We start from the raw sequence: 22,149 nt of genomic DNA on the forward strand, positions 1-22,149 counted from the left end.
ATTTTAAAAGTGGGACTCAATGGAGTTTTTGCATCATGAGATTGCCAAGAAGGCTACGGGAGGGATTTGTGGTTTGAATGTGAGACATCCCCCATGGCCTCATATGTTTATGATTCAGCTCATACTTGAACCCCAGCTGGTGGAGCCTTGCTGAAGGTGTGTCACTGGGGACGGCCTCGCTTGCCACTGCTAGCTAACTAAACCTCTCCCCTCTCTCCCTGATGCTGTGGAGATGCGACGGCCAGCTATCTGCTCCTGCTATACATTTTCTGCCATGATAAAGCTTTCCCTTGAAACTGTAGGCCAGAAGAAACCCTTTCCTTCCATATGTTGTTTCTGGTCAGGTGTTTTGTCCCAGTGCTGATAAAGTTCACAGATGCACCCTTCAAACCCCACAGCCCACTGCTGCTGAGGCTATCACCTTAGCAACCGAGAATGTCAGGGCACAAGAAACATGTGCCAATAGATGGCTTACGGTTAAGGCACTTGCCTGCAATGCCGAAGGATCCTGGTTTGATTCTCTCGGACCCACATAAGCCAGAAACAAAAGGGGGTACATGCATCTTGAGTTTGTTTACAGTGGCTAGATGTTTCTCCTCCCCCCCACCTCTTTCTTTGTCAAATAAATAAATAAATACAAAGAAATTTGGAGATCACCATTTCCTGGCACCCCCCTCCCAATTCCACTTTTCCAGCCTCCCCTTGTTTAGTGGCTCCCAGATCTCCCTGCTCCCCTCCATCGCCTCTGCATCATCACCACCTACCTGCTCTGGGCACCTACCTGCTCCTTCTGGTGGAGCTTCTGCCTGGCATGTTGCAACACATGCTCATAACACATGGAATAGGTCTCAAAGTTACTGCGTTCTCTTGCCATCACATCACACCCCAAGGAGTGGAGGCAGGCTTCAAGGTGGTCCTTCCTGAAAGTAACCTGAAAGGGCAAGGGTGTCTTTCACAAAAGCCGTGGCAGGGTTTCTAGCAGCCTCACCATGCCAGGACTCTGGGGTGCATGTTGGTTTGGTTCACAGACCCTCTTTCAGAAGTACCGGCTCTAGCCCTGAAATCCCCTCTCCGCTCCACTCGATGAACTGTAACCCTGCAGTTCTCTCTCAGCTCTACTCTGGACATTGGCAGAGCCAGGAACAAAAGGAGAAATGGAGGGCTGGAGAGATGGCTTAGCGGTTAAGCGCTTGCCTGTGAAGCCTAAGGACCCCGGTTCGAGGCTCGGTTCCCCACGTCCCACGTTAGCCAGATGCACAAGGGGGCGCATGCGTCTGGAGTTCATTTGCAGAGGCTGGAAGCCCTGGTGCGCCCATTCTCTCTCTCTCCCTCTGTCTTTCTCTCTGTGTCTGTCACTCTCAAATAATAAATAAATAAAAAATTTTAAAAAAAAAGGAGAAATGGAGACAAATGAACTATTAAAATGCCATGTTTAAGTCTCTGATTTTGAAAGATAAACCTTCAAAATGAGCTGGGAAGCCAGGTTTGAAGGTGTTGTTCAGAAACTGTTCTCAGTGCTGAGCTGACGGGTGGTGATGTAGAGAGAGCTGGTCCCCAACCAGAGTTAACAGTTTGATCTCCTCTCTCCTACCTCAGCGTTCTCAACCACCTGGGAAAGGACACCCCAAGTTGCATGTCCAAGCTCCACTCACACCCCTCAACACAGCTGGGTGTCGATCATCCACACCCCCCCCCGACAGGTCAGAGGTGTGTACATCAGTACCGAGGCTCTCTCACTCTCTGGAGAGCAAATCTGAGGATAAGGCTCATGTAGCCTTGAACTTGGGGAGATCCAAGGCACCAGGTCCCTAGGCATAGTCTGGAAAGAAGATCGGGGCTCTGAGTAGACAGTGCCTCTGTGACCCAGAGGAAAGAGCAGGGCTGGAGGGTCAAAGAAGGACCCTGTGGTGGGGGAAGGGGGGGGGTGCTCTAAGTCACATGATTCACTGTCTCTGCCTTTGCCTAGGAGACCAGGCATGCTCTGGGAAGACATGGCCACGGAGGAGCTGAGGAAATTCTACCCCCCCAAGGCAGGCCTTGATGTAGGCTCTGGAGAGCACAGGGACCCCATCTGCGACAGGCAGGGCGGACCTGTCTGTCCACACAACTTCCACCATGTGTGTCTCTGTGTGAACCAGGGATCTTACAGGCATTGCAGAGCCATCTCCTGGCTCAAGGTAGCTGTTACAGAAGCCAGGGTGTCCTTGGAGCCTGCAGTGGGCTCCTGACTCTGGTCTGCTTGTCCCTTGTGATGGTTTGATTCAGGTGTTCCCCATAAACTTCTGACCGCTAGGTTTCCAGCTGATGGAGATTTGGGAATTAACGCCTCCTGGAGGCAGTGTATTGTTGGGGGCGGGCTTATGGGTGTTATAGCCAGTTTCCCCATGCCAGTGTTTGGTACATTCTCCTGTTGCTGTGGTCCACCCGATGTTGGCCAGGAGGTGATGTCCACCCTCTGCTCATGCCATCGTTTTCCCCTGTCATCATGGCACTTCCCCCTTGAGCCTGTAAGCCAAAATAAACCTCTTTTTTTTCCCCTCCACAAGCTGCTCTTGGTCGGGTGACTCCTGCCAGCAATGTGAACCTGACTGCAACATCCCTGGAGGCTCAAGACCCTGCCCTGTCAATGCAGCTTCAGAGCCAAACTGGTCTTCAGAAAAAGACCAGCAGTGGATTTTGCCAAAGCAAAGTACAAAGAAAACCAGTGGAGGTGACAGACAGTGAGGAGGCCTGATGCTGACAGAAGGACAAACAGTGTCCCCCCACCCACACCTCGCCCAACTGCTCAAGGAGGGAAGTCCCTATTATAGAGTTCAGAAAGGCTTCCATGTTTGTGCCCTGTGACCCAGTAACTCCTCTTCCACAAAGGTATTTTTAGGGAATGTCATGGTTTGGGTATAAAATGTCCCCAAAGGTTAAAGGCTTTGTCCCCAGATGATGGATTTCAGGGAGGTAATTGGATTGTGAGGGTTGTAACTTCATCAGCGTTATTAATGATAACTTGCTGGTGCCTTTGAAGAGTGGATCTTGCCCCTCCCTCATTCTGTCTCTTTCCCTCCTGCCTGCCATGAGGTGAGTGGCTGTCCTCTGCCATCTCCTTCCCCCATGATGGCTCTGCTTTGCCACAGGCCCAAAAGCAAGTGGCTACCATGGGAACTAAGTTAAATCTACCTGGCATTCACACATGAAATAAAACTGACCTGCAGCTAGAATAGACATATGTTTATTGACGAAGAAAGATACTTATAACATATGGCCAAGTGAAAAGAAGTACACTATTATAAAGATCATATAGAATAATCTTACTTTATAAAGTACATTACCGGGTGTGGTGGCGCACGCCTTTAATCCCAGCACTCAGGAGGCACAGGTAGGAGGATCGCCGTGAGTTCAAGGCCACCCTGAGACTACATAGTGAATTCTGGGTCAGTGTGGGCTAGAGTGAGACCCTACCTTGAAAAATCAAAATAATAATAATAATAAACAAACATAGTACCTAAATAGTAAATGGTTATGAATAAAGTTGGGAAAGAATTATTCCAAAATAGTAAGAGGAAGGATATTAATGAGTGGTAAGATCATGAGTATATTTTCTAAAGGATTATATTTCTATCTTCAGATACAATATAGTCACAGTGTATGCATATAATTAAAATAGTTCATCACATACTGACTAAAAGATATATTTTTAGAAAATCATCAGTTGTATCAGCTTAGCAGGATAGACAATGAAGAACAGCCCACGGAATCTAGTGAGAGCTTCTGCTCATGTGGGAAGAGCTAGCTTCAGCCTGGCCAGAGCCTGACGCCCTGACTCACTGATCAGGGCCTCCCTCCTTTGAGAAATTCTGTTCGTGTGAAAAGAGCAAGCTACAGCCAGGCCAGAGCCTGGCGTCCTCTGACTCACTATCCAGGGCCTCTCTCAAAGGGCCTGTTCAGTAGATGGGGTGAGGCAGGTCACCCTGCTCTTGCTACCCTTCTGGTCCCCTCCCTTGGACAAGGAGTATCAGGCCAGCCAGTTTGGTTGTCGATACGAGGCCAGGGGCACTAAAGCTCTCTCCTGGCCCCTGACTTCTTTCTGCATGAGCTTAGAAAAGGCAAAGGGAGCTTCTGACTTCGATGAAAGCTTGAAGCCAGGAGAAGTCATGAGATCCCTTAGGAGGCCAGCAAGGGTGTGGCCCGTGACCTCATCATTTCACGCTGGGAGAAAGACACTGTGACTCATCCCTTACTGGCCTGGGCATCTGTGCCTGGATCAGAGCAAGCCAACAAGGCCTCTAAAAGCTCTTTAGCAGGACAGTCACCTCTCAAGCATCTGCAGGGGACCTGGAGTGGGGCGTGTGCTTGAGACGGGGACCACATGATGCTGGGACTGAGGGTAAGGGAGAGGGATAAGGAGGCACATCTTGCTCTTGTAGGTTGCATGTGGCCATCCAGAAGTACAGCCCACGGGTCTGCTACAGCAATGGTCACTCCTACAGCTCTAGGGCTTTACCCCTAGATCACCTTAAAAGTCACACCTTCTGTGTCAAAATGCAGCCATGGACAGGCTTCCTCTGTCCACTACCTTCCAAGGCTCTGGGCAATGAAAAAGCCACAAGTCAGCCCACTGGCCCAACTTTTCACAGTAACTAGCACCCACCTTCTCTGGGTAGATTCGCTTCATTTATACCTGAGCCCTGGCAATGACGCTGGAGCACGGGATGGCTCCACACATGGCTTCTTGCCGAGAGCCAGTCTGTGATGAGACAGGCTAGAATGCCAGGTCTGAATCTGGTCCTATTCTTTGCTTCAGTTTAGAACTCAGCATACAATTTTTCCTTGGTTTGGTTTTTAACAATTTAAAAAAATTATTTATTTATTTATTTATTTGAGAGAGATAGAAAGAGGCAGAGAGAGAGAGAGAGAGAGAGAGAGAGAGAGAGAGAGAGAGAGAGGAGAGAGAATGGGTGTATGGGTGTGTCAGGGCCTCTAGCCACTGCAAACAAACTCCAAACACATGTGCCAGTTTGTGCATCTGGCTTATGTGGGTACTGGGGAATTGAACCTGGGTCCTTTGGCTTTGCAGGCAAGTGCTTAACCACTAAGCCATCTCTCCAGCCCTGGTTTGGGTTTTGAGATAGTCTTGCTATTCTGTCCAGGCTGGTCTCAAACTCACTCTGTAGGACCATGCTGGCCTTGAATTTATGATCCTCCTGCCTCAACCTCTGAGCATTTAGATTAGAGGCATGTACCAGTACACCCAACCCAAACAATTTGTTTGTTACCAGTCACACCCAAAGTATTTTGAGGTTTCAAAAATTTCTGCTGACAAGATACTGTGACTTCCCACTGGTTTGGGGATTAAAGACAGACTCCCAAAGATCACACACACACACCGTTCAGCACCAAGCTCTATCCTCCTCTCTAGACCCTTCCCTGGGCTCTGCTATACCATCTTACCAGGTTCTTCTGCTTTCCTTCCTCACCTTTCTTCACTAGGCTAAGTCAACATCTGGCCCACACAAAACCCATTCCAGGAAGCCTTCCTTAACTTCTAGCAGGGTGTGTCCCCGCTTCTCTGAGCTCATGCCAGATGCACCCTGTGCCTCTTCTCTCTAGGTATTTACTTTTTTTCTGAAACATGGCTGCTTCACCAAGCTATACCCATAAACACTTTGAGGTCAAGCACTGTGTTTTTTTTTTTTTAAATATTTTTTGTTCATTTTTTATTTATTTATTTGAGAGCAACAGACATAGAGAGAAAGATAGAGGGAGAGAGAGAGAATGGGCGCGCCAGGGCTTCCAGCCTCTGCAAACGAACTCCAGACGCATGCGCCCCCTTGTGCATCTGGCTAACGTGGGACCTGGGGAACCGAGCCTCGAACCGGGGTCCTTAGGCTTCACAGGCAAGTGCTTAACCACTAAGCCATCTCTCCAGCCCCAAGCACTGTGTTTTAAAGTGTCTTTTTGATGTTTTGAGGTAGGGTCTTGCTCTAGCCCAGATTTTTATGTCTCTAATAAAGTGTCTGGGGTGGGGGGGGGGGATAGGAAATCTACAAATGCTTATTGAATGAATAACTCCTGTCATGTAAATGGAAATGGTTCTGGAATCCCGGAACTAGGTTCTTAGGGTTCTGATTTGCAAACTTGGCAGTCTCTCACTTCAGGCTGAGAGGATGTCTTTCTACAATTTGGAACAAGAAATAAGGGTAGCTAGAAACCAACATGAGCTCAAGAAAAGTTAGTCAGGTTAGCCTTCTTTTCTCAGGAAAAGGAGCAGCATCCCTGGGTTTCAGCAGGCCACCTGAGGAGAAGTGGGAGTCCGTGGCTAGATGGACTTCTGGCCGTGGAAGAAGACTGTATCCGAGGACGCCACACAGCCTATGAGGTCCTACAGGGGCAGCCTAGCTTGGGGCCTGTCCTGTCCTATGGCGATTGGGGACTTCACTGAGGCTGCTGAGGGCAAGCTGAAAGACTTTACCAGATAACAAAAACACATAGCCCTGGGCTAGGGAGATGGCTTAGCGGTTAAGGAATTTACCTACAAAGCCAAAGGATCCTGGTTCGACTCTCTAGGACCCACGTAAGCCAGATGCACAAGGGAGCGCATACATCTGAAGTTCGTTTACAGTGGCTGGAGGCCCTGCCCATTCTCTCTCTCTCTCTCTTTGCTTCTTTCTCCCTCTCAAATAAATAAAAATATATTTTTAAAAAACTGCATAGCCTGGAGTGGTGGTACACACCTTTAATTCCAGCACTTGGGTGGGAGAGGTAGGAGGATCACTCTGAGTTTGAGTCCAGCCTGGGACTTCAGGGTGAGCTCCAGGTCAGCCTGGGCTTGAGTGAGACCTCACCTTGAAAAGACCAAAAGAATTAAAAAAAAAAAAAAACAAGGCAGAGTTTTGGAGCTGGAGTGATGGCTCAGCAGTTAAAGGTGCTTGCTTGCAAAACTTTATGGCCCAGGTTAAATTCTCCAGTGCCCATGGAAAGCCAGAAGCACAAAGCACTTGCATCTGGAGATTGTTTTCAATGGCAGGAGGCCCTAGTGCACCCATTCTCTCCCTCTCTCTCTCTCTCTCTCTCTCTCTCGCAAATAAATTAATAAAAACATTTTTAAATGCAGACTTTTAAGGTCTCAAGATGTTTAGAGAATGGACCAGACCAACCTAGAATAAGACTGATGACAGCTGCCAATGCCTGAGTGTCTCGTGTGGGCTTCAGATAAAAATTGACAGGGCTACCAAGGCCAGCGCACTCTCAGTTGTTAATCCAAGAGCAGACAAGCTTGAATTTAACAGGAACGCAACAGCACTACTATGGAAAGGCAGAAAGAAACAGAGATGCTGCTCTGCAGGAGGGCTGCCAGGCCGGGGTCCCCGAGGTGCGCACGGTCGGCCCTGCATGGAGGCCCCGGCTACAGGGGAATGTGGACTTGTTCCGTTTCCCAGTCCACATGCTCTGGGGAGGAGCTACACCATCTGAGGAGAGGGGATGGACAAACGTGAGGTCCACCACCCAGTGGGGCCTTGCCTTCTAGAACAGGCCCTGCTGGAATGTGCACAGCCTTCCCCCACACTAGCCGTGGCTTAAAAGAACCTGCTAACAGAACTTCCCCAGACATCTGAAGGTTCATCGTCAGGGTCAGAGCCATCATCTGCGGTGGGTCGGGGATGAGGACCCATATAGAGATGTGCCATGGAGGCCAGATCAGGTTCGTTAAGAGCTGATCCAACATAGGCCACCCAGGGCTGGAGGCATTTTCGGAGCAGGTGAGCTACCTCTCCTAGCTGCTGAGCAGAAAGGGATGCTGGCCCACTGGGCAGAGACTGCCAAGGGGTCTAGTATCCCCCAAGCCATGGACTGGCAGGCCTCTCCAAATGTCCCGAGTCTCAGAGGTACCCTACATAGGTTTGCTCTGCCTGCACATGCTCTCATTTTTTTTTTTATTTGAGAAAGGGAAAGAGGGAGAGAGAGGAAGAGAGAGAATGGGTGCACCAGGGCTTCCAGCCATTGCAAATGAACCCCAGATGTATGCGCCACCTTGTACATATGGTTTACATGGGGGATGGGGAATCGAACCTAGGTCCTTTAGCTTTGCAGGTAAGCATCTAAACCTCGAAGCCATCTCTCCAGCCCTTTTTTAAAATTTCATTTTTATTTATTTATTTGAGAGAGGGAAAGAGGCAGAATGAGAGAGAGAGAGAGAGAATGAGCATCTCATTTCTTTGCTACAAGATGTTACCCTCACCTGGGTGTGCCAACACACACCTGTAATTCCAACACTAGGGAGGTGAAGGCAGAAGGATGGTGAGTTGGAGGCTAGCCTGGGCTACATAGTGAGATCCTATCTAACATAAAAAAAAAATAAAACAATAAACCCAAACATCTCCAGTGATGGGGTAAGGCAGAAGTTAAACCATGAAAATGTCACTTGTTTTTACTATGACAAAACAGATGCAGCATAAAACTTGCCATGTTTACTGTCCTCAGTGCAGCATTAAGTCCATTCACTTCATTGTGTGACTGTCACCATGGCCACCCACAGATCTCATCTTGCAAAGCTGAAATGCTGCACCCCTAAACACCAACTCCACTTTCCTGTCCTCAAGCCCTGGAACCCACCAGCTTACTTTTTTTTTTTTTTTGAGGCAGGGTCTCACTCTAGCCCAGGCTGACCTGGAATTCACTACGTAGTCTCAGGGTGGCCTCGAACTCATGGCAATTCTCCTACCTCTGCCTCCCAAGTGCTGGGATGAAAGGCATGCACCACCATGCCCAGCTTCCATCTTACTTTTTTTTGTCTCTGAATATGACTACTCTAGGTACCTGATGAAGGTGGAATCATGTATTTGTACGTTCTTGCCTGGTTCATTTTACTTGGCAGGTGTGCTCAAGACTCATCAAGTTGTAGAAGTGTCAGAATGCCTTTCCTTCTGAAGGGGAGCCCCGGGCTCTGTGATTCAGCCACTTCTGAGCAGGCCCTGTTCTCATCACCCTTACCAGCACACAGGACCATGGCTGTGCGGAGCTAAATGCTAAGCAAGTATGTGTGCATCTGCGTGGTGGAGGCCCTGGAGTGTCCATTCTCTTTCTGTGTGTGTCTGCCTCTTTCTGTCCCTCTCACAAATACATAAATAAATAAAATACTTAAAAAAATTTTTGGTTAGTAGTGTTACAGGCTCCTTTTAATTTTCCTTTAAAAATTTTTGAAAAGTATTTATCTTGGGCTGGAGAGATGGCTTACAGGTTAAGGCACATGCCTACAAAGCCTAAGGACCCAGGTTTGATTCTCCATGTCCCACATGAGCCAGATGCACATGGTGGCATACACGTCTGGAGCTCGTTTGCAGTGGCTAGGAAGGCCCTCATGTGCCCATTCTCATTCTCTGTCTCTCTCTCTCCCTTTCTCTGTCTGTAATAAATAAAGAAAAATAAATATTAAAAAAAATGATTTATCTTGTGTGGGTCATCCTGAGTACTAGGATCAAAGGCGGGTGCCACCATGCCAAGTACAATCCAGTTTTGTATGGTTACCATGGAATTGATCCCAGGCTAGCAGGCTTTGCAAGAAAGCATCTTTAACTGTTGAGACATCTCACCAGCACCTTAAAAATTATGCTAACAAATCAACAATAGGAAATGTTGCTTTTAAAAAACAAATCAGGGGCTGGAGAAATGGCTTAGTGGTTAAGGTGTTTGCCTGTGAAGTCAAAGGACCTAGGTTCAATTCCCCAGGACCCATGTAAGCCAGATACACAAAGGGCACATGCATCTGGAGTTTGTTTGCAGTGACTAGAGACCCTGGCATGCTCATTCTCTCCCTCTCTCTCTCTCTCTGTCTCTGTCTCTCTTCTACCTCTCTCTCTCTCTCCTTGCAAATAAATAAATAAAAATTTAAAAAACAATAAGAAATCAGAAGACTGGAGAAATGGCTTAGTGGTTAAGGCACTTGCCTGTGAAGCCTAAAGACCCAGGTTTGATTCTCCAGTACCCATGTAAGCCATATGCACAAAGTGACACATACATTTGGAGTTTGCAGTAGCTGGAGGCCCTGGTGCACCCATTCTCTCTTTACCTGCCTCTTTCTCTCTCTGTCTTTTCTCAAATAAATAAATAAAATTAAATCAAAAGGTCCAAGTTAATTTTTTTAAATGGTCTATATTTGCAATTAGCCACCATGCATTTTCTAATACTCAGCTATTGATAGACATGGCCCTTTCCAGGACTAAATGGTAACACACGGTGGCCTTTGGGAGTGAACGGCAGTATTCACCTTTCTTGTGGGTTGGACAAGCATTAGGAAATGTGTTTAATGACTGTCTTCTTGTTTAGGTTTATATTATAAACAGAACCAGAACAACTAACTTGAATACATACCTCTGGGCCACCATCCTGGCAGCTCTCCATTAATCTCTGTATAAACTTTTCAACGATCTGTGGTCTTACAACTGAGAAATTTTCCTTCATTCCTCGGTGTTTCCAGAGATCTAGGAAGAATATACCAGCACAGTGTCACAAAACACTATCATCAATAGCGATGAACTCACTGCTCTCAGACATCACCAGCATCACATGCTGTCATCTCCAAATGCCAGAAACCAGCAAAGAGGTGGAAGGGGGGTGATAGTCCAGGATCCTCTGGAACATGGAATGGGGAGGTTTATTTTATTTTATTTTTTGAGGTAGGGCTTTACTCTAGTCCAAGCTGTCCTGGAATTCACTATGCAATCTCATGGTGGTGGCACACACCTTTAATTCCAGCACTTGGGAGGCCAAGGTAGGAAGACCAGTATGCGTTTGAGGCCAGCCTGAGACTACATAGTAAATTTCAGGTCAGCCTGGGCTAGAGCAAGATCTTACTTTGAAAATTCATGTAAAAAAATTCTCTGTCACACCTTCTAAGGCTCAGGGTCCATCCTAGAACAGGTGGTGGAAAGAATGTAAGAGCCAAAGGCAGGGTAGGATTCCTTACAATGCACTCTTCCAGACACAAAATGGCCTGGATATTCATGACCATGCAGTGCCTGACACTACCTACGTAAGACGTTCATAATAGGAGGAAAAGATGATGGCATCAAAATAAAAGAGATATAGCCGGGCATGGTGGTGCACACCTTTAATCCCAGCACTCAGGAGGCAAAGGTAGGAGGATTGCTGTGAGTTTGAGGCCACCATGAGACTATGTAGTAAATTCCAGGTCAGCCTTGGCTAGAGGGAGAACCTACCTTGAAAAACCAACATAAATAAATAATAAATAAAATAATAGCCTTGCCAAAGGTTGAAAATTCTGGAAGACAGTGCCTGGCCTTTCATCTCTGTATTGACTCGGTATGAAAGAAAGAAACTTGAACTTTAAAAAAATAAAAAATAAAATAAAAGAGAGACTGATTGAGAGAGGGAGGGGATACAATGGAGAGTGGAGTTGTGAAGGAGAAAGTGAGGGGAAAAGGCATTATCATGGTTTATTGTCTATAATTATGGAAGTTGTCAATAATAATAAAAAAGAGAATATAAAAATCAAAATAAATAAATAAATAAAAGATTTGGAAAAGCACTTCTGAAGTCCAGCAAACATTGTTACCATATCTAAAATCCTGAAGGAACCGTTATCATAGGTCCTACATGGCATCTTTTCATTGATGACTTCCTGCTGAGTAGTAATTCGAGTCTAATGAATGAAGAGCTGATGCCTAAGAGATGAGGCCCACACAAAGTTATTCAGAGTAACATCGCTTATGGCAGCAAAAGCCTGGAAACCCCAAGCCATTCTTCTCCATCTACGTGCCCATCGCAATCTCCACTCCAGCTGCTCTGGGGTGTTGCGGCTTCTTAAATATGGGGAACATTCTGTTCCTTCTGTCTGCAATGCTCATCCCCAGAGGTGCTTGAACTAAATCCCTCACCTGTACAATTGCTCAAAATGTCACTAAGCCAATGAAGTCTACCCCAGTCACCCTGCTTTAAGTTGCAATGTGTCCCAACCTGTTCACAATACCTTCCTTCTTACTGCATTATTTTCTTTCTTACTCAAGAAAGAGAGAGAGAGAAGGGGGGGGGGGGGGAGAGAATGGGTGCGCTAACTCTAGCCACTGCAAATGAACTCCAGACACTGCAAATGAACTCCAGACACATGCACCACCTTGTGCATCTGGCCTACATGGGTCCTGGGGAATTGAACCTGGGTCCTTTGGCTTTGTAGGCAAGCACATTAACCACTAAGCCATCTCTCCATGCCTCTCCTTTTCTTTGAGACAATGTCTTTCTCTGTAGCCAGGATTATTAGCCCTGGCTGACTTAAAACTCTCATGGTAACCATCTTGCTTAGCCTTCCAAGCCACCACTATATACCACAGTTTTTATTACTTTCTTGTTTCTTTTGTCGATTGCTTCATGTCTACTACCTTATAATGTGTGGACCTCATGGGAACAAGAACTTTTGCTTATGAAAGTGAAATTTGTCTCCATAGCAGCGCAAGTGACAATGGCTAGAATATATCAGGTGTTCAGTAAAGTCACCAAATGAGAAATAAGGTATACACAGAGACACTGCAAAAATTTGCTATAAGAACTAATAAGAACTATATAAGAACTATAAGGTAGGAGGATTGCCATGAGTTCAAGGCCACCCTCAAACTACATAGTGAATTCCAGGTCAGCCAGACCTGGAATAAGACCCAATCTCGAAAAACAAGCGAACAAACAAACAACAACAATAACAACAAAGCTAATAAGGGCTGGAGCAATGGCTTAGTGGTTGAGGCGCTTGCCTGTGAAACCTAAGAACCCGGGTTCAATTCCCCAGTACCCACGTAAGCCAGATGCACAAGGTGGCACATGCATTTGCAGTTGGTTTGCAGTGGCTGGAGTCACTGATGTGCCTATTCTCTCTCTGTCACTCTCTATCTGCCTATTTCTTTCTTTCAAATAAATAAAATAAAATATTGTTAAAAAGCCAATGAGAGCTGAAGCGATGGCTCAGTGGTTAAGGCACTTGCCTGCAAAGCCTAAGGACCCAGGTTCAATTCCCCAGGACCCATGTAAGCCAGATGCACAAGGTGGCCCATGCATCTGGAGTTTGTTTGCAGTGGCTGGAAGCCCTGGCACATCCATTTGCGTGCTCTCTCTCTCTCTCTGCCTCTTTCTCGCTCAAATATATAAAAAGAAAAAGAAAAATAGTAAAAAAAAAAAAAATAACTAATGAGACCAGTATAGTGGTGCATGTCTGTGATCCCTGCACATGGAGGTGGTGGTAGGAAGATCAAGGGTTTACGGCCAGCCTTGGCTATATTGAGTGCCTGAGGCCAGCCCGGACTACATAAGATCCTATCTCAAACAAGGCGCACATATACACACTCATACATGAAACTGGTGAGAGCGGCCACAGACAAGTAACAGAACGGGAGGCACAGAGGTCAGTGGTGGCAACAAGACTTCTAAGTGTATATTTTTATATCATTTTGAGTTTTGAATCGTGTTGAAAATGAAATCAGAATTTAAAATATATGGCATCACTAGAAAAACACAAGGATGTCATATAGGCAGGGGAGCTGGCTCGGTGGGAAAAGCCCTGGCCACACAAGCATGAGGACTGGGTTGGGGTCCCTAGCTAGCACCCACAAAAAAAGATGGACACTGCAGTACACACCTTGGCAGAGCCATCGACAGAAAGAGGGAAGGCGGAGAAGAGACCGTGGTGGCCCTGGAGTCCCCTCCAGTGTTGAATGTTCCAGCAGAGGGGTCAGGCTGCCCAGAGAGTAAAGTAGGAAGAAAAACAAGAAAGTGTGATGTCTTCGTAGACAAGAAAGGGAAAAACTCAAGAAAAAGGCTGCTTATCTGCCTGGATTAGTTGCTGTTTAGTGATCAAGTGGGATGCAGGCAGAGAAATGATGGATAAAAACTTTGTCAGCCAGCATGATAAATGCTCGCCTTCCAGCTCTGCGGAGACGGGGACAGACAGATTCCCCAGGGAGAGCTGGTTAGCGAGAGGGGTCAAATCAGTGAGCTCTGGGTTCAAGGGAGAGACCCTGCTTCAGTAAGTAAAGTGGCGCACTATCCAGGAAGGCACCAACATTGGCTTTTGTCCGCACAGGTAACCCTCCCCCCATGTACCCAAACACACGCAAATATGAATATACAACACGCATGTACAACACACACAAAGTGCATTAATGACCTTGGTAAGGACCAGCTGGACAAAGTGGATCCCGCACATCCCTAAGGAGCTGTGAAAAGAAGAGCCAGGGCTAGGGCTGGAGGAATGGCGTAGTGGTTAAGGCATTTGCCTGCAAAGCCAAAGGACCTTGGTTCGATTCCCCAGGACCCACGTTAGCCAGATGCACAAGGGGGCGTATGCATCTGGAGTTCATTTGCAGTGGCTGGAGGCCCTGGTGTGCCCATTCTCTCTCTCTCCCCCTCCCTCTGTCAAATAAATAAATAAATAAATAAAATTATATAAAAAAAGGAAGAGCCTGGGCTGGGGATATGGCTCTGTGCTTAAAGACGCTTGCTTGCAAAGCCTCTTGGCCTGGGTTCAATTCCTCAGTACCCCCATAAAGCCAGATGCACAAAGTGGGGCAGGCATCTGGAGTTCATTTGCAATGGCAAGGGACTCAGGTGTGCTCTTTCTTTCTCTCTCTCTTTCTGCTTGCAAATACATAATTAATAAAAATACTTTTAGCTGCTGGAGGGATGGCTTAGCAGTTAAGGCATTTGCCTGCAAAGCCAAAGGACCCAGATTCAATTCCTCAGGACCCACATTAGCCAGATGCACAAGGGGGCACAAGGGTCTGGAATTCATCTGCAGTGGCTGGAGGCCCTGATGCGCCCATTCTCTCTCTCTCTCTCTCTCCCCCTCTTTCTCTGTCAAGTAAATAAATAAGTAAAAATAAAATATTTAAAAATATATTTTTAAAAAGAAAAGGAAAGAAGAGCCAGTAGCTGAGGGGCAGGAGCCAAGCCTAGGGTTGCTACCCACCATCAGCAGCGCCAGGCAGCCCACTCCTGGCCCCCTTGTCTTCTAATCTCAATTGAGAGTTCACTCACAACACAGACAGGACCCTCAGCCACATTCAGGAAGTTTCCAACCGAGTCTGCTCAGACACAGACTTGACCTAGCCAGATGCTCCGGAATTTACACGGATTACACAGTTGCCTGAGGAGTGCTGGTTTTGAAAACCAGATTCCACATTGCTTCTGAAAATCGCTGCTTTCCGTAACAAAGCTGATCTTTTTCCCTTTAGGAAATGAAGGTGAATGGATTTGTCGCTGCTGTCCAGGCCTAGCTGAAGTGGGAAAGCTCAGGGTTCATGGGTCTGGAAGTTGATGTATCTTTCAGATGTTTGAGGCTTTTGTTAGTCTAAGCTTTGAGAGGACAGAGTTCATGTATATTTCAGAAACATTTCAGATAACAAGTTAGATACCTTTCCCAGAGTGCCCTGGGGCAATTTTTGGGCTCACTGAGAAGCCCCATGAGGAAGGACTTTTGTTCCATACATCACATAGGAGGTGGTCACTGAGCGAGTCTGTGCTCAGCCCAGGGGGAAGCATTTTCCCGGAGGCTGGGAAGACTTCGCCAGCACCCTCCTCCTCCGGAGTTCACCCGTTCAGACATGCCATGGAATCTACAAGTTGGAGTTAAAGAGCCAGAGGACAGTGGGATTCATGCAAGGAATTCCTGGCAGAGAGGAGCTGGCCTCTCTGTACATGTGTGGCTGTGGGTTCTTTTTTTTTTTTTTTTTTCCCGAGGTAGGGTCTCACTCTAGTCCAGGCTGACCTGGACTAGGGTGGCCTCGAACTCATAGCGATCCACCTACCTCTGCCTCCCAAATGCTGGGATTAAAGGTGTGTGCCACCACACCCGGACTGGCTATGGATTCTTTAACCTGAGGGGGCAGTTTATGTATATATTTGAGAGACAGAGAGAAAGATGCAGATAGAAAGAGAAAGAATGGGCACATCAGGATCTCTAGCCACTGCAAACACACTCCAGATGCATGTGCCACTTTGTACATCTGGGTACTGAGGAATCCAGGGCCAGTCCTTAGACTTTGCAAGCAAGTGTCTTAACCACTAAGCTATCTATCTCTCCAGCACTTTTAAAATATATTTAATTTATTTATCATTTTTGAGAGAGAGAAAGAGGCAAACAGAAAGGAGGGGGAAGTTGGGTTCTTCTTTTTTTGATTTTCAAGGTAGGGTCTCACCCTAGTCCAGGCTGACCTAGAATTCACTATGTAGTCTCAGGGTGGCCTCAAACTCATGGTGATCCTCTACCTCTGCCTCCTGAGTGCTGGGATTAAAGGCGTGTGCCACCATGCCTGGCATGGGGAAAAGTTTTGATTGAAGCTTGGTGGTGGGTAGAGATAGCATCTCAGATTAAATTAAGATTTTTTTCCCCTCTTCCTTCTCAGTCTATTCCCAAGCTTTTGACTATGGGAAAATTTGATTTCCTGCTGGTCAAACCACTTTTCTTCCCTCCCTGTCTGAGCAGCACCCTGGCCCAGCTTCCTCCACTGGAGAAAGACACCTTGACTTGAAGCTTTGAACTTCCCCAGAACTGGCATCACTGGTGCTCTGCGCCAGAGTGGCCCTGGGTCTTAAGACAGAAGTAAAACCAGAAGACACACAAATGCCAGTCAGAACTGTACCCCCAGGGGCCCCAGCTGAGGGGGAGGTTTGAACATGAATGAAGCTAAGTCTGTACCTTGCACACCTGTGTTTTTTAAACTGTTCCCTAGAATACCCCTTAAATAAATAATTACTATTCCCAAGAAGAGGGTCCTGTAATCACATAATGTCAAACTGCTGTATTTCTCATTTCCTAGATAGGATAGTAATGCCTAACAGGGTAATAATGTAGAGGAAAGTTTTAAATGGGATTTGCCCCAAATTTTCCTAACTTACTTTGACATAAAACAAATAAGCCAGGCACAGTGGAGAATGTTTGTGGCCTCAGTACTCAGAAGGCTGAGGCAGGAGGATTGAAAGTTGGAGGCCAGCCTGGTCTACATAGTGAGATCTTATCACAAAAATAAAAAAGCACAAGCCGGGTATGGTGGCGCACGCCTTTAATCTCAGCACTTGGGAGGCAGAGGTAGGAGGATCACCGTGAGTTCAAGGCCACCCTGAGACTACAGAGTGAATTCCAGGTCAGCCTGGGCTAGAGCGAGACCCTACCTCGAAAAACCCCCCAAAATAAAATAATAATAATAAATAAAAAAGCACAGACAAAAAAACCCCGAAAAAACAAAAAACCAAAATCAGCACTGGTTGAGAGAAGCCAATTAAAGCAGAGAACACATATTTTCAGACACAAGATGGCCCAGATGTCCATGACCTTGCAGTGCCTGGCACTACCTACACAAGACCAGTATAATAGGAGGAAAAGGTGATGACATCAAAATAAAAGAGACTGATTGAGAAGGGGAGGGGATATGATGGGGAGTGGAGTTGTGAATGGGAGAGTGGGGGAAGGGAAGGAATTATCATGGTTTATTGTCTATAATTATGGAAGTGGTCAATAATAAAATAACTACATTTTAAAAAACTAATGTAAAATATGAAGCAGAGAATGCTTTACAAATGATAGACACTACCTATATTTTATTTAATTTAAAAGTATATCAACTTACAAATATTTGCCAATCATCTAACACAGTGACTAGACCTTTTCTTTGCATATGCCAGTTGCTAGGGTTTTGCATCTTCTATCATCTAACACGGTCTGCATTAAGGGTGCATTCGGTGTTCTATATTGTTTTGACAAATGTATTTCTCAAGTGCATGGCCTACAATTCCTAGGGTTGTTTCAGGGGAGAACAGTTAAAAGTCTATGAAAACCCAGAGACATAATTTTGACCATTTGTATAATTTTGCCTGATACTTTTCAGTCATCTGTCCCATAACTAATTTGATATTTTAGCCTTTTATTGAGTTTTCCCAAAGTTTCCAACTTTTTTTTCCCCACAAGAAAACTGAATTTTGTTTGTTTAGTTTCTGTTTATTTATTTACTTATTTTGTTTTTTTGAGGTAGGGTCTCACTGACTGCTCAGGCTGGCCTGGAATTCACTATGTAGTCTCAGGGTGGCCTCAAACTCATGGTGATCCTTCTACCTCTGCCTCCCAAGTGCTAGGATTAAAGACATGCGCCACCACACCTGGCTTTAGTTTCTGTTTTTAAAAAATATTTTAATTTTTTAAGAGAGAGGGAGCGAGAGAGAGAGAGAGAGAGAGAGAGAGGGAGGGAGGGAGGGAGGGAGGGAGGGAGGGGCAGAGAGAGAGCCTGGGTATGCCAGGGCCTCCAGCCATTGCAAATGAACTCCAGATGCATGTACCATCTTATGCCTCTGGTTTACGTGGGTACTGGGTAATAGATCCTCGGTCCTTACTTCACAGGCAAGTGACTTAACTGCTAGGCCATCTCTCTAGCCCATGGGTTTCTGTTTTGTTTTTTCAAGGTAGGGTTTTGCTCTAGCCCAGGCTGACCTGGTATTCACTATGTAGTCTCAGGGTGGCCTTGAACTTGTGGTGGTCCTCCTACCTCTGCCTCCTGAGTGCTGGGATTAAAGACAGGTGCCTCCATGCCTGGCTGTTTTCTGTGTGTTTTTTTTTTCTTTCTTTCTTTTTTAATTTTTTTTTTTTTTTTTTTGAGTCAGGGCTTCATAGCCAGGTTGTCCTGGAATTCTTTATGTACCCAGGCAAGCCTCAAACTTGTGTTCCTTCTGCTTCTGACTGCAGTGCTGGGATTACATGGGTGAGCATCAAGGCCAGCATGCAAAGTGAATTTTTGTGCGTGTGACGTACATGTGTGCATGGGTGCAGGTGTGCGTGAGGTGTTTGTGGAAGTCAGAGGACAACCTCAGGGTCTCACCTTGCACCTTGGTTGAGACAGACTCTCTCCTGTCTTTTGCTGCTCTGAAGACCAGACTAATTGGCCCAAAAGCTCTGGGATTCTCCTGAATCTGCCACCAATGCCATAGGCATGCTGAGATTACAGTCCCATGTGCCCCCACAGCTGGCTCTGCGTGGGTTCAGGGGAGCTGAGCTCCTCATCAGGCTTGCACAACAAACACTTCTAACCACCAAGCCATCTCCACAAGCCATAAACTGAATTTTTAAAAATTTTATTTATTTGAGAGAGAAAAAGAGGGAGAGAGAGAGAGAATGGGCACACCAGGGCCTCCAGCCACTGCAAATGAACTCCAGATGCATGTGTCCCCTTGTGCATCTAGCTTACGTGGGTCCTGGAGAATCAAACCAGCATCCTTTGGCTTTGCAGGCAACTGCCTTAAACCGCTAAGCCATCTTTCCAGCCCCATAAACTGAATTTTTAAAAGCAGTTTTAAGTTCACAGGGAAGTACAAAGAATGTCCATAAAGCCCTTGAGGACCAGCAAGCTCCAGGGACCCTCCTATCCTGTCCTCACCTCCCCAGCACTGGGATGATAAACATGTGCCACTGTGCCTGGCATTTTGACGTGGTTTCTGGGGATAGGCATACGAGGCAAGCACTCAAAGGCTGATCTCTGTGGAAGCTGCCCTGCCTGGAAGCTTTGCCCACTACAACTACTTCCGGCTGCTATATGAACTGTAGGTGGGTTTCCAAGGCTTTTAACGCCTTCTTCAGTGGTTCCCAACCCGCAGACTACAGGGAAGAAATGTATTCAAAGACCATCTAGCACACAGTGGGAATGCAGTTGCTTATATTGGGGAACACAGCAGACCTCCCCTGCTGAGTCTGATCCTGCAGACTAACTGGCAAAACCGAGATAAAACCAAAGCCACAACTCCCCACCCCGTATTGGCATTTATTTTGTTTCATTTTTTTGTGCAGTGCTGAGAGTTGAACCCCGAGCCTTGCACATGCCAGGCAAGCACTTTGAGCCACATCCCTGATAACATTTATTTAAAAAGTTTAGCAAGTAGAGAATCCAAACAAAGGTCTGGAATGGCCACTGTGAGGTCAGTAATGTCAACCTGACCAGTGTTATAAATAGCTACCTCTCCCCTCTGCCTGATCCCCCAAGGGGCCGCTTCAGGGAGGCTCTTGTGAAGGCCCAGCCAGAGAGACAGCATCACCTCCAAGCCTCAAAGCGAGGCGCCCTCTCTGCTCCCCCGGGGCGTCTCAGAACCACAGCCCTGGTCCAGGTGGTTGCACCTGCCATGGGCTTAGGGGTGCTCTGCCCAGAATCAGAAAGGAGACATCTGGGTGCAGCAACTAGCCCAAACAATGGGAGCTTTGTGTCTTGTGAAGTGTTCCGTAACAGAAGCTCAATAACACCCAGCTCTCTGGTGACATTTGGAGACGTCCCACAGACAGCGGTCAGCTTTTCCCCAAAGATCCGTTTATGGAACCTAGTGACTGGAAGCACAAGAAAATGCCATGTCCTTACCCAGGTAGTGGGGGTGGGGGAGAGGCAATGTCTTAAGTGAGGACTGAGGTTGTAATTAACATTCCAGTGGGCATGGACTTTGTCTCAAAAGGAAAACCTAATTTGTTTTGCTAGTTAGACCGCTCTGCCCTAGCATCAAGGTTCTAGCCTTTTCTGTAGAGGTGTTAGGAGCACATATTTGTAGGGTCTGTGTGATCTGTAGAGCCCAGCAGAATGAAAACACAGGACCTCCTCAGGTGTGGTGGTGCACACCTTTAATACCAGCATTCCAGAGGCAGAGGTAGGAGGGTTGCTATGAGTTGGAGGCTACCCTGAGACTATATAGTGAATTCCAGGTCAGACTGGGCTACAGTGAGACACTACCTCAAACAACAAAAACAAAAACAAAAGCAAAAAACAATAATTGGGCTGGAGAGATGGCTCAGCAGTTAAGGTAACTGCCTGTGAAACCTAACAACCCAGATTTGAATGCCCAATACCCACATAAAGCCAGATGCACAAGGTGGTGTGTGCACCTGGAGTTTGTTTGCAGCAGGTGAAGACCCTTGTGTGCCCATTCTCTCTCTCCCTCCCTCTCTTTCTTTCCTTGCAAACAAATAAATAATTTTTTAGAAAAAAAACCCCAATAATTAAGACTTACAGCTCTTAGGGCTGGAGAGATGGCTCAGTGCTTAAGTTGCTTGCTTGCAAAGCCTAACAAACCAGGTTCGATTCCCCAGTGCCCACATAAAGCCAGATACACAAAGTGGCACATAAACCTGGTGTTCGTGGGCAGTGGCAAGAGGCCCTGGCTTAGTCATTCTCTCTCTCTCTCTCTCTCTCTCTCTTTCTTTCTCCCCTATGCTTATAAATAAATTTTTAAAAAATTGAAAATTAAGACCTCTTCACACAGTTCATCTGTGAGCACTGAGGTAGAAAGGGCGTCCGTTCTTCCACTGTTGGTGGGTGTGCTCTGACACGCCTTCGGGTGTGGCAAGGAAACAAAGGGCAGAGGAGAGCCTCATTCACACTCATGCCCCTCCCATGATCCAGTCACTCAACACTCAGGAAGCTGAAATAGGAGGATTGTGAGTTTGAAGTCAGCCTGAGTTATAGAGTGAGACTGCTTTGAAACAAACAAACAAACAAACAAACAAACAAAAACCCAAAGCTTTAGGGCTGGAGAGATGGCTTAGCAGTTAAGGCACTTGCCTGCAAAGCCAAAGGACCCAGGGTTGATTCCAGGGGACCCGTGTAAAGCCAGATGCACAGGATGGTGCGAGCCTCTGCAGTTCATTTGCATTGGCTGGAGGCCCTGGCGTGCCCATTCTTTCTCTCTCTACCTGTCTCTCTCAAGTAAGTAAATAAAATAAAATAGAAGCTTTAAAAATTGTTTCTAAATTTAAAATTTTTATTTTTGGGGTGTGTGTGTGTGTGTGTGTGTGTGTGTGTGGTCTGTATGCGTGTGCATTTGGTATCTGCAGAGGCCAGAGAATACATCAGGTGTTCTTCTTTATTGGGTTTCTACCTTATTCCTTTGAGACAGGGTCTTTCCCCAAACCTGCAGCTCCCGTGGTGCCCCAGTGACCCTCTGATCTCCATCCCCCCCCTCGCCACCTCAGCACTGGGGTTCTGGGCATGTGCGGGCAGCTGCAGTTGGGTTTTTACATGAGTACTGGGGTGATTGAACTTAGGGTCTCACACCTGTGCCCTGAGATCTCTCACTAAACCCTCTCCCCAGCCCTACAGGGCCTTTTATGTGAAAAGAAATACACTAAGATTTAGTAGCATCTCTTTT

General features: G+C 46.6%; 1 protein-coding gene across 1 annotated transcript in view; it reads right to left on the reverse strand.

Moving 5' to 3' along the window:
• The window catches only part of LOC101610720, a 212,631-nt gene that overhangs the window by 22,108 nt on the left and 168,374 nt on the right, over window positions 1-22,149 (reverse strand). The window contains exons 38-39 of the mRNA XM_045155548.1: window positions 10,360-10,469; window positions 782-931 (exon numbers count right to left, since the gene is read on the reverse strand). Of these exons, the coding sequence (XP_045011483.1) occupies window positions 782-931; window positions 10,360-10,469 (260 nt within the window). The remainder of the gene's footprint in view (window positions 1-781; window positions 932-10,359; window positions 10,470-22,149) is intronic.

The sequence above is a fragment of the Jaculus jaculus genome, chromosome 7 (genome assembly GCF_020740685.1).
Source record: "Jaculus jaculus isolate mJacJac1 chromosome 7, mJacJac1.mat.Y.cur, whole genome shotgun sequence".
Lineage (NCBI taxonomy): Eukaryota > Metazoa > Chordata > Mammalia > Rodentia > Dipodidae > Jaculus > Jaculus jaculus.